Source organism: Ambystoma mexicanum, chromosome 3q (genome assembly GCF_040938575.1).
Source record: "Ambystoma mexicanum isolate Mex_15411 chromosome 3q, UKY_AmexF1_1, whole genome shotgun sequence".
Classification (NCBI taxonomy): Eukaryota; Metazoa; Chordata; class Amphibia; order Caudata; family Ambystomatidae; genus Ambystoma; species Ambystoma mexicanum.
In genome coordinates this window covers 310,669,768-310,682,465 of record NC_090926.1, presented here as the reverse complement: position 1 = coordinate 310,682,465, position 12,698 = coordinate 310,669,768, and the positions used below count along the sequence as shown (strand labels likewise).

The following is a 12,698-nucleotide window of genomic DNA, read 5'->3' as shown; positions in this document are numbered from 1 at the left end:
GAGCTGCCCACAGTCTGTTTCCTACTCCAGTGACAAAGACAGAGATTCCTTTGAACCCTTTGCAATCTCTGCATGATGAAACTGTTGCAGGGATCAGGTGTGTGGGGGGGGGCAGCAGACGGAGCTCATGGTCAGGCCCATGGTTTGGGCAGGCACTGGTCCGAAACGAGGGTTGGGCTAAACAGAGTGCCTTGACCCGAGCTGGCCCAAGCCCCGTCTGGCGAGTCCAGCTCTAGACACTGTGGGCACTGCATCGTTAAAGGGTTAAATGGAGGATCCGATTGAGGAGATTGATCTGGCTGACATGCGACAAAGAGGACTGGTGAAGCTGGATTCATCTGATTGATTTAGGTGTTTGGACTTCTGTATCGTGCTGCTTGCATGCATACTTCAGAGCCCCACAGGTAGAGCATGTCGAGGTGGAGAGCCAAAGGGGGGGACGGGATGACATGGTGATCAGCATATTTGTAGGTATGTGCGAGTGTCCGTGCAGTGGAACAGGCCCAAGGTTCCTGATTATCTTCCTGTGCCGCCTAATTAACTTTGCTCCCTATTACAGAGGTTTGGTGCTTTAGTTCACCAGGAAGCTCTCAATTCTCTTTCGCAAAGCATGGCCGTACCTCTCTCTCTGGCTTAACAATAGAATCAATGTTGAGTTTGGATGTTTCCCACTTGCGGTACCAGGCTGTTAGCTTCCCTATGCTTTGAAATGTTGAGTGTTTAGGTCAATGCATGGCTGGTGCTGCAGAAGGTAATGGCAATTCTAGTGGTAACTGTCCTGTTGCATTACTGGACCAAGCGATTGCAGATCTACTGTTAACCATCCCTGTGCCTACCTGAGCAGGCAATTGCTCATTGGTTAACACCTTCTCGATAAGCAGTTACATCCAGTTCTGTGAGAATTAAGAGTGCTTCCTAAATAGGTGGTTGGATAATCAAAAATCCAGGCTGTGCTATTAGTTGTGATGCCCTTCTTACATTTTTAGGTTCAGTGAATGGCTGAGTATTCCAGGTGTAGTGCACAGTTTGAGTTGTAAGTGACAGCTCATTGTTGTCACTCACTAGGGCTCACCTCGCCAGAGTCCTCACCTGATCAAAGAGCGCAGTACATTGCCAGAAAACAAAAGCCATCCGAGTCATAATTTTAGAGCATATGTGCTACTTGGTCCAGGGTTCTGAGTCCCGGGTATTCATTTACAGCGTATGGCTGAGTATTCCAGGTGTAGTTTGTGGTTTGAGTTGTGAGCGACATCGCATCATTGTCCCTTTGTGCGGGGTCTAGGAGGCTGTTGGTTTCTACGAAACAGTTGAGCTGGGAGTATGCAGTGTGGTCGATGAGCTTCACCAAGAATAGGGTGTTGGAAATAGTGGCATCTCAGTCTATATGTGATAAATTAGCTAGAGTTTGCTCTATGGCCCCAATTGGAACTTTGACTGCATTGCCCTCTTCTACCGCTCCTAATCTGGAAGAAATCAGCAGATTCTGACTTGATTATCCTGTTTCAGAAGATTTACTTCTGAAAGTGATTGTCCATCCCCATCCCTCGGGATGAGCACATGCTCCTTTTCTGTTCCGAGATCTAAAACCACAGAAATCATTAATTTGCCCAGGTATTTTAAGACTCCTCACTGCCTTGTTTGAATTGGGTATTATATCGACTCAATTAAAGAAACCTCTGGTTAAGCCTTTTTTTCGTTTCAAAATTACCCTTGGCCCAGCAGAACCAGGAAAATGTCACCTGAATTGGCAGTTACTATAAGTTGATTGTGACTACACTGCTGCATCCTTTGTGGAGACATCAGGCATCTTGGATGACTTCCAAGTTGATTTTAGACGTGAACGAGGGACAGAATTGGTAATAGTGGAAATGATGGATTACCACAGGAGGATGGTGGATGTTGACAGTTTCTGTGCACTGATATTATATTAATGGATCTTGCAGCTGAGTTTGGTAACGAGATTGACCCCATTTTGCAGTTTCAGCTAGTTCACATAGTCCTCAAAGATTACGCTTTGGACTGGATTATTTCATTCCAGATTGGACAAACTCAGCCTGTTGCCTTGCCTCCCTTTGAGTCTGAGCCCCCCCTCCCCATAATCCTTGTGTGGGCTCCCGTTGAGCTCGGCATTGAGCTCAATCTGGCTCAACCTTTGCATGAAACTTAGTTGAACTTGTCCAGGATCACTGAATGTGCTTCTACACATGCACGCTGCCATCAGCCAGGTGGTTCCCAATTTGGGTGATAAGCTTAGTTGTGATGACAGAGGTTTACTATCGATGCATGGAAGATGGGAGAAACTGGAGGAATGTAACCCTTCTAAAACAAATGATGATCTGGGGCCTTGGAACTATAGCTGGTAATGGTTTGTTGCCTAAACAATCCAATCAACTGCTGAGCATAAACCTTCCATCTTGGGATTGTGTGTGGAGGCGTTGGGAGATTGCCCGGTGCCTGTTGTTCAGCAAGGTACATATTTTTGGGCTCCTAATGGACTATGATCTTTCTTTGAGATCTCCGAGCACTAGCCTGTAGTAGTTTGCAGAGTCGTTGTCGTCTATTCAACTAGCTTACTTTTTTCACACAAAATTCAATAGTCAACACATGTATATCAAACCACTTGGACTAGTGCAATGCAGTTTAGTTGGGGCGTCCCATTGCGGCAATAAATAAAACTGCAAGGAATGTGGCCCCCTGTACCTTGTTGCAGCTTGGCTCTAGAAAGTGCACATCTCCAGGCCTGCGCTCATTGCAGTGGATGATTGTGAAGGCATTCTGTCATGAAATCGATCAGGCAGGCCCTTGTTCTTTCTTTGGAATAGTTTTTCACAGTATGTCCCTTCTAGATCTTTCTGTTCTCCCTGTTAAGCATTATTGGTTATTCCGTAAGTCAGATTTGCCCGTTGGTGAGCAATGGCCTTCTCTCTGAAATCCGCACTTATCTACAACTCTATCCACCGCGGTCCTACAGATCCGCCCTCATTCAAACATAAATTGAAAATCTATATGTTCCCTAAATAACTAGTTTAGACTAAGTATTGTTTTGAGACCATCCTTTGAAATTAGTTGTGTGCCTCATAGTGCAAAGATAACACTTTGAGGTGAATGTATGGGCCTTACAAATATACTAACATACCATGTACCTTGGCTGGAATAAAATCACCCGGTTTCCTCGCGACGCTCAGGATATCTGCAGTATAGTAGGTATGCTGGTTTGTCATGGACTGGCGGTAAATGGCGGCCCCCATGTGTGAATGGAGGCCGATGGGCTGGTCTTTGGTGCGCCTGACCCATGCCTGCTGTGAAGATAAAGGGCATGTCCATTTAAGTATTCTGTACCGGTAGTTCCATAATCATGTGACCAGTCTCCGAGTAGCGCCAGAAAAAAGTACAAAAGTGAGCCCTCCCAGACTCTATCCAGAAAAGGCCTGCGAGGACACGAAATGTGCTACAACCAAGGATGGGTTGCAAATTGTGGCAAGTCCAAACTACAAGGAAAATGTGATTAGTAACTCAAAGAAAATATTATTGCCAGTTATATACCCTTACACCCTGCGGCATCAAATCCCATAGGAGTTTGCCCTAGTCCCCCTGATGATGCATGGCATCTTCTGACCTACAAGGAAGAGACTTCTTATTATGGACGTTTCCCAGCTTCTCCTGAAAATGGGCTGACACTGCACAGTCCGTCCGTCCATACAATGTTACTCTGGCCAGTGGAATCCACTGGCCCGCTCTCCGGCCGTGGGTCCCCCAGAGCGCCCTCACGCCATGCCTTGCTCCTCTGCCAATGGGAATCTGGTCTCAGTTCTTACAGCCCTTCCTTTGCATGCCAGTCTGTCTTGATTGCTGAAGCTAAACAATCCTTATTGTTCTCTTCTTCCCTTGCAGGTGACTGATATGATGCAGAAAGCACTATTTGACTTCATGAAGCACAAATTTGATGGCAGGTAAGGCAATATTTTACTTTGCCTTGGTACTGGCGTGCTCTGAATATTTCTCAGAAGCCCTTTGTGAATTGGGCACAACTTTTTTGGGAAGCATGTGAATGGGACATGCTGGTTGTAGCTCACCCACTTGCCCCATAAAATGTTTTCAGAATTGGGCCCCAAGTTTTTCCCAAGGATCCAATTCTAGGCAACTGGCAGAAATGCCCTTACCTGGCTCTCGCCTTTCTTTTTTTTTAATTGTATTTTGGCCTAGTCACATTCACAAGAATGGCGCAAGCCTTTCACAAAGTCATAAAAGAAAACAAAAAAAAGAAATACAACAAAATATAAGATGTTTTCGCCTTTCCCATCTAAACCCTCTCAATCCTTTTTACTCCTCTTAACCACCCCTCAATGGTCTGGTGTCCTCCAGGGTTCTCCCCTTCTCATCTGTTCTTTTTAAAGAAGAACTGTCATGAAAAATTGTATTTTAACACATTTAAGTAACTACCAGTGGCACCTTGAAGATTTGTAAACATTGTTAAATAGCCCCACAAGTGAGCCCTCCAGTTGACGGCTGAGGCCTGCCTCCTTCCCCACTGAATCACATATAGCAATGGCATCTGTTCCAAAGTACCAATAATAAGCTCAACTAATCACCTCGGGGCACTTTCTACAACGAGAAGCAATGACTGCAAAGAATACAGTGACTGGAGCGGAAGGGATCCAGACCGCCATTGGAGTGATGGGCTGTCCTCTGGGGGAGGAGGGACAGACGGATATGTATATGAATTGTTCTCTTGTGATAGGACACAGAGAGCTCAAACATGACTGTAGACCTTTCTGGGTGGGCAACATATCATATAGCAAAGATAGCATGTTATGTTGCCTTCTTGACGTTCTCAGCCAAGGGGCTTTCACCTTTTTCTACAAAAGCCATAAAAACTTGCTGTTGACCCAATAATAGCTGGGATTCTGTGTATTCCTTAGTACAGTCTTTTAGTTGTCTCTGGTGGCATGTTTGCCAACACATCTCCATCATACATCATGACAGAGAGGACACCAGGACTGCACCGGCCCTTCTCAGAACCTACTGACCAGAAGTAGACAGTTGCAGAGTGACACTGCGCTAACTACTCCCCATTCTGCATGGTTTCGGGGGGGAAACAACCACAGACTGCAAGTCCTTAGCCCCCTTCTAGCCCTCCTCACTGGACAGACAGTGAAAAGCAGATCAGGTACTGAATTGCGGGGAGGAGAGGGGCAGACAGCATCTAGTGAGTCAGGTGGTGACGTGATGGCCTAGGTGTTGAGGAGAGACTCCTTGAGGAAGGAGGGTCCACTGGGTTGGGCTTGATTCCAGTTCCAAGTACTGAGGGCTTCTTCTCTCTGTGCATATGGTGGCGGGGTACGGGCAGCCAAGAGGCTCCGGACTCCCCACCAAAGCATGGCCTGGGGCATGAGCACACATTACTCACCTTCAAACCCTAGGCCAGCAAAAGCACAGTCTATGCTGCTTTTCTGGTTGTATACTAATTGACTAATTGACCTTTTCACAATTAACCTCGGGAGAATTGACCTCGGGAGAATCGACCTAATTTAGAAGGTCAATTAGGATATATATGCAGGGGGAAACCCCCCGCAACCCTCCCACCCAATCCAAAACCCCCTGCAGCCCCCCACCCAAACACCTTTTATTATTTATAATCCAAAACCAACCCAATACATATATAAAATAACTAAAATAATATAAAGATCAATTGTGCAGAAGGTCAATTAGGACCACTATAATTAGGTCAATTGTGCAAAAGGTCAATTGTAAAAGGTCAATTTGGGTAATACCGCCTTTCTGACTCTGCACTCGGGTGCAGGACTGTTATTGGAGGCAGTCCTGGGATCCACCTCTCCCGAATCCACCTCCCCTTTCTTGAAGACCATGGGAAGCTGCATTAAAAGGTTTGCAAACACCAAACTGGCCGTGGGGCTTCGGGAGATGGAAAACCGGAGCTGGTGGAACGCAGACAGAAGCCGAGCAGATGGAGAGAAACACAGAGCTCTGAAATGCTGAAACGATCAGGCAACTAGGAGCAGCTGCTCTGCCAGACCAAATCCCTGGCTCTACACGGCAGAGGTACCCGAGCAGAGCAAAAGGGGCAGTGCCCATTCTCTCTGGGACCAACCGCAGGGCTACCTCCTCTCCCACAGGGCAATAGCAACAGAGCACTCCTCCCTCGCCCGGGGTGCAGCGGCGCTGTGTCAAAGGCTCAATAGAGCCTCACTGGAAGAAGGCACCCATTGCAAGCTTGAGGATGAGTACAAACTAAGCAGGCTGCACAGTCACGCTCTTGATACGGTCTGTTCTGTGACACGTCACGTTCACCGCCAGAGTGGTATAGCACTTAACCTTATCTGCTCCACGGCGGGCATACCCCCTGGCTCTGCCATGGGTTATACATCTCCAGCCTACCGCCAGTTACATCCCCCTGCCCTCAGCAATGCCCTCTTACAGGGCACCAAGGTACATATGTGTAGCTACTAACGGAACGCCTCCCCTCTCCTACCTCATCTAGGGCACACCCCCACACTGCACACACACAGCTCCAAGGATACAGCACCCCACTGCAGTCTCCCTGAAGCATACTGCACTCTTCCACCCAGGGTATGGTCTTCCTAGAGCTCCCTCCCCCAGGCCGGGCTCATGATCTTCCCCTCGGGGGGAGGACCGGGTGGGGGCTGACTCTTCGAGTTCCCCGCAGTGGCACGCTCAGCACAACACCCCTCCCATTTGGCGCATCCTTCTTAAGCTAGCCTGTAATAGGTCCTTCATACCATTAAAGCGTTAACCCGCATTCCAATGTCACAAATTCCAATCTCCCTTTATTAAAAAAGGACTATTTTAGCTCTTCATTTAGTGGTTCATTTTTTGAGAACTAAAAATATACTCCCTTTGCCAACATTGTTTTTCTTAATGGTGGACTCGAATTGGATGGACTCTCAAAGGCATTTCCGAATTGGTGACTGTACCAAGCCTGTGACTCCAAGCCTCAGCGGGTCGTTCCCACTGGAGCGCAGTCCTCATTCAGGTGTTTTCTCTTTTGTAGGATTTCCATCACCCGAGTAACAGCAGACCTCTCCCTTGCCAAGCGCTCCGTCCTCAACAACCCTGGCCGACGCGCCATCATCGAACGGTCCACGACACGCTCCAGCATCGGTGAGTAGTCCATGGCGCCTGACTCTTCCAGGCTAGCATGAGTAAGCTAGCCTTGGTGGGGCACGCGCCTCTGCCACTCCTCCTTCCAAACAAGGAACATAAGTCATAAGTGGATTTAGGCTGGAGTAGGATTTTGTACACCAAAGGGAAATTAAAAAAGAACGTGGAGTTTGGGATGAAATTTAAAATGAGGCTTTCTTGGTTTCAGTGTTTGTTTTCTGAGCTCCAGTGGTGCTTAGCCAGTGTTACTGAACTGCCGAAATGTTACTGGGGACAGTGAAGGAGGGCCAGGCAGAGCAGTATGGACATTGAGAGAAGGAGGAAAGCAGAAGAAAGGTAGATGATGAATTATTGAGGGTGAAAGAGATGGAGTCAGGGTGGGCGCTGCAAGATGTAGGTCATCAGGTGGCGCAGTAGCACCGAAACACCATATTTCCAGTCTTGCGTTTTTCTGTAAAAACAAAGAGGTGATGGCTGGAAGGTTTAGAATAAATCTTAACCACTGGCATTGCTCTGGGCAACCCTCCAGACCACCGTTCTTTGCTTGCCAAGCCATTACAGAAGGGGAAAGACCATATGCAAATCAGGCATGGCCCCACCCCAAAAGGGGCAGTCCAGCCCGAACTGCTAGGCCACATCCCTTCTGCACAAGACCACAAGCATCCCTCTGTTGGTACTCTTGTTCAGAGGAGAATTGCCTAGCATTTCGGTGCTGGACTGCCCCAGGGCAGGACAAAGACTGATATGTTTGGGATATTTCTTCTCTGTGAAAGATAGTGAGCTAAAGACTGGGTAAGGCTCTTGTAACCAGGACTCATGTCTGGCAGAGAGTCTCCCAGGACCCCCCTTGTTATTTGCGTTTTTCTGTTGCACATCACTGTTATCAGGTGTGTTAGTCCCGGTCATTCCATTGAAATACATCCAGAACCAAACGAAACACAACGATACCACTCCAAGCGTTCACGTTTCAGTAAAAAATAAGACAAGCCTGGAAAGAAAGTGGAATGAACCGCTCACCCTGCCCATGAACAAAAAGAATACGATATGATTGAAACTGACACCCTAACCTCCAGCCATCTTCCCACCCCGAGGATAGCGCATTGTGGAGAGCCTGGGGTTCGGGAGAGGGTGCCTGGAGCTGGGAAAGGTGAAGTCGATTAGAGAGGGAATATAGCATCGGCCGAGTCCATGAAATGACCATTGCCCCCAAAGTTCTGCAAGGAGCGCCGACCTAGGCCCTATACATAACAGTTAGGATTTATTTTTAAACCCATTACCACTTATTTTATAGTCGATAACAAGTTGAGTCAACACTATTGAACTTCGAACACGTATGTGTGGGTTGCACCTAGATCTGTGCAGAACACCATAGTTGCGGAGATCGAAATAAAGCATCTGGTGGCATGGGCCGAGGCGTAGCCAGGATTGTGCAACAAGTGGGGCCTAAAGCTAATGTAGAAGGGCCCATGCTAAGGGGAGCCCGCAGAGGGAAGGGGGCTTGTTCTGCCCCAGGCCAAATGTGCAATAGCAACCGAGACCGAGCATAGCGAGGGAGTTCACACCAATGAAGGGGGCCTTGGGGGTTTTCCACCCATGAGATTCTTTATAAATTGGCTGTTCCCGACGTGACATATCCCGTTCTAGCATATCTTAAAGGTCAAATTGGTCAGTATTTTATAGGGTCCCTTCTGTCCCCCTTCGTAAATATCAGAATTACCACTGATCGCATCCAGGAAGGGGGCATAGGTCCCTGTGACTTATTAATGGTGTTTGAAAAGGCTGAACTGTCTTCTGAAAGGCATATTTGTATCAGATGGAATGAGAGGTACGCGCGGTACAAGAACAGTATCTAAGTTCCATCGATCACACAGGCCTCTATTATGTGTCTTTTTAGATGTGCAATTGTCAAGCTTTTCCATTGCAGAGTCCCAGTGATGGCATAAGATTGTGTAGTAGCAGAATTACAGCACCTACTTTCAGTTTTCACTTGTGAAGAAGCATTCGTCCTACAGCATTTTGTACTTTAGAGACTGCAATGTTGAGCCAGTAATAAACTGTTCATTGACAATGGAACCGTGGTGCCTTGTGTGAAGAGAAGTGGGGGTGGAAAGAATTAACTTGAAAATATTCTGAATGTTTGCGATAGTGAAAGGTGAAGGTCACCGCATAGAACCGTGCTCATTCTGTTTGTTAAAATTATATTTGTTGTTCAAGTGGAAGGGCACACAGAGGTGCACTTTACCATTTGGGCAGCAGAGGGCCACCTAATACTGATGAATTGCACCAGCTGAGTGTGGAAAACGGCACACCCTCTTTTGACGCAGTTGTTTCGGCGCAGGCCGGTCCGGCGCAGCTACTTTGCTGCAGCGGTTGTTTTGGCGCACGCATTTTGGCACAGAAGCCTTTCTGGTGCTGTCGATTTGGCGCAAGGGACATTTGGACATAGCTGACATTGCAGGCACGTCTACACTCCCTCACACCAAATTCAAAAGCATCATTCTTTGCAAATGCAGCACATTGACAGGTACTGTGCCTGTTAACATGCTGCATTTGCAAGGAACGATCCTCCGCTCCCGGGACACTTATGCCAGGGAGCGGCAAGGTCAGCTGCTAAATGCTGGCATTTAGCAGCTGGCCAAAAATACAAAAGCATCATGCTTTGCAAATGCGGCACGGTGACGGGTACTGTGCCTGTTAACACGTTGCATTTACAAGGAATGATCCGCCGCTCCTGGGACGGTTATCCAAATGGGCAGCTGGCCAAAAACACAAAAGGATCATGCTTTTCAAATGCAGCACGTTGACGGGTACTGTGCCTGTTAACACGTTGCATTTGCAAGGAATGATCCGCTGCTCCCGATACACTTATCCCAAGGGCAAGAGCGGCAAGGTCAACTGCTAAATGCCGACATTTAGCAGATGGCCAGAAAAGCCAAGCTCCAAATGAGCACAAGAATGACATTAAAAACAGAAATCAGCACAATGCAGTCTCAAGGCTTAGCGCCAAACCACTAGGCAAAAGATGGCCTAATGGTTTGATATGAACAAGTTTCATATTTATCCTTTAAAACAATGCGTGAGCTCACAAAAATAAATAGGAGTTTTGCTCACTTATAAGCCACAGATGTTGGTTGGCCTTGTGGTAATGTGCTGGGCTATGAACACGGACCAGTGTTCCCATACCCTAATTATCATTTAAAAAAAAAAAAATACCCGGCAAGTAAATATTTATTTATTTTATTTTATTGTTTGTTTGCAAAGCACCTAAGCCCTGGGGCATCAGGGCGCCAGGGCGCTGTTATGGAATCAGTAACAGGCAGAGACATAGGCAGGCAGAAAGGGGGGCATATAAATAAATAGAAGTACATGTAAATATAGTATATGTGCATATATATTTTATAACACTAAATAATATGAATGAATGTATATATATATATTTGTCAACCGGTGCAAATATATACACCAGTGCAGTGTAAGTATACAAGTACTGCTTCCCCTGCAGGGGTACACGTGTAACTTGTACACTTACCCTGATATATATATATATATATATATATATATATAATAGCAGCTATTGGAATGTTTTGTGCCCCTTCCATTTGCTGTGTTTTCCGAGAGGGCCACGTTAAAAGAGCGCATGTGAACACAAACACGCGCAGGCGCATGCAAGCAGAGATACAGCAGTGCACACCCTTGTAGTGAGTATACACACACACCCCGGCTAATACTTCAAAATCTGACTGTGTGCCCTGCTATAAATCCTCATGCAGTTATATGCAATAATGTTATGTTAATAGAATTTATAAAGCACATGTTCACCCAGGGGCATCATGGTGCTCACCTCACATATAGAAGCCAGAGAAGAACCAAATGGGAGTATTCCTAATAAAGAAACTTCTTCAAAGCAAGACAAAAGGATAAATGGTTGGTGGTTGCCCGCAGGGGAAAAGGAAGTGAATTCCACGCCTTTGCTGCTGCTACATAGAAGGCACGACCACCCATATGAGAAAGTCTTACCCAAGGTATTTAAATCATCAGAGCAGATTGGGAGTGAAGAGCTCTAAGAGGAACATACAGGGAGAATTTATTTGGAAGATATTCAGCTCTAAGTTTATAAAAAGCTTTATGGACAATACACACAGACTTGAAACAGTACTCGCTTCTCGACAGGGAGCCAGTGGAGCTGGCGAAGAAGGGGTGACATATGTGCACCAAAAGGAGGTTGTAATACCGGTCTAGCCACTGCATTTTGTAATAACTGCAAGCTGCAAAAGACGTAATAAAATGTGTTGCAGTAATCAAACTGCTTAGCACAAGGACAGCTACAACAGGAGCGTGACATTTCAAGGGGATAATAGGTAAAACCTTGCAGAGGATTTTGTCTTGAAATAGCCCAATTGGCAAGTGGAGGTGACCTGGTCGTGCATCGACAAGGCAGAAGACATTTGAATCCCCTAATCCTTCACAACAGTTACAGGAGAAGGGAGGGGACCAGGAACAGCAAGCCAGAAATCAGAAGTCCAAATGGACAAAGGGTAAGAGGTACCAACAACCAGAACTTCTGTCTTCTCAGCGTTCAACTTCACCCAGTTGAACGCTGTTGAACATTGTCAAAATGATTTGCCCAACTCTCTGTTGTGCTCAGTGAAGGGCCCACACTGATGCACTTTTTGGGGTGATAAGTGGAGGCAAAAGGTCTAAGGAGGTGGGAGATGTTGGTTTGCTGGACTATACTGGGCTAATGAGGCACTAACGAGGCATTTCCCCACCACTGCCATGGCACTATTTTGGGAGGCTTGGTGCACTGACATGTTGTTCTTTATTGTGCTCCACTGACAGAGCTGTGACACAGTGCCTGAAGGCCTGAGCAAAAACCTTTCCTCAACTTCTGTGTCCAGGAGAATGGCTGACCTACTTTCCAAGCATGGCAAGCGGAAGTTATTCCATGAGGGTTAGCAGTATATCTTCGATAGGCACAGCGCCGAGCCGACCACTCAAAGATATTCTGGCGCTGTGAGGAAAATGGTGAATGCAAAGCACGCCTCCACACGACCACGGTGGATGACCAGGTGTTGAGCAGGATGCATGAACATAGCCATGGGAGTGATGCCGTAAAAGGGGAAGTGGGCCTCATCCTGTCAGAGATCAAGTAGCGGGTGCAGGGGATAGTGGAGCTGCCAGCTTCGATCATCAATGCAGCTCTGCAGGGAACATGAGCAGCCGTTCAGGGGAAGATGCCATGGAAGGACACAATTCGCAAGGTGATCCAGAGATGTCGCAATGCAGCCCACGCAGTACCACCCCAGCCACAACACAGAGCGGAAATCAGGATACCGGAAGCCTACAGGATCTACCATCCCACACCAAATCAGCCGGAACGCTTTCTCTTTTGGGATTCACTGGAGAAGGATGAGAACCGCATTCTCATATTTGGCCATGAGTCACACAGGGAATGGGCTGGCGAAATGGAGAAGCTGTACGTATATGGACCATTCAGCCTGACTCCAGAGCGGGAGGATTTGTGCTGCCAGTCCTCTGTTTTGTTGCCCAACAAGGAA

The 12,698-nt window shown here is 47.0% G+C and overlaps 1 protein-coding gene across 3 annotated transcripts in view; it reads left to right on the top strand.

Moving 5' to 3' along the window:
- Positions 1-12,698, top strand: part of CACNB3 (calcium voltage-gated channel auxiliary subunit beta 3) — a 544,884-nt gene that overhangs the window by 498,202 nt on the left and 33,984 nt on the right. For all 3 annotated transcript variants that reach the window (XM_069653855.1, XM_069653854.1, XM_069653853.1), the window contains exons 8-9: positions 3,892-3,950; positions 7,031-7,140. In XM_069653855.1, coding sequence (XP_069509956.1) covers positions 3,892-3,950; positions 7,031-7,140 — 169 coding nt within the window. The remainder of the gene's footprint in view (positions 1-3,891; positions 3,951-7,030; positions 7,141-12,698) is intronic.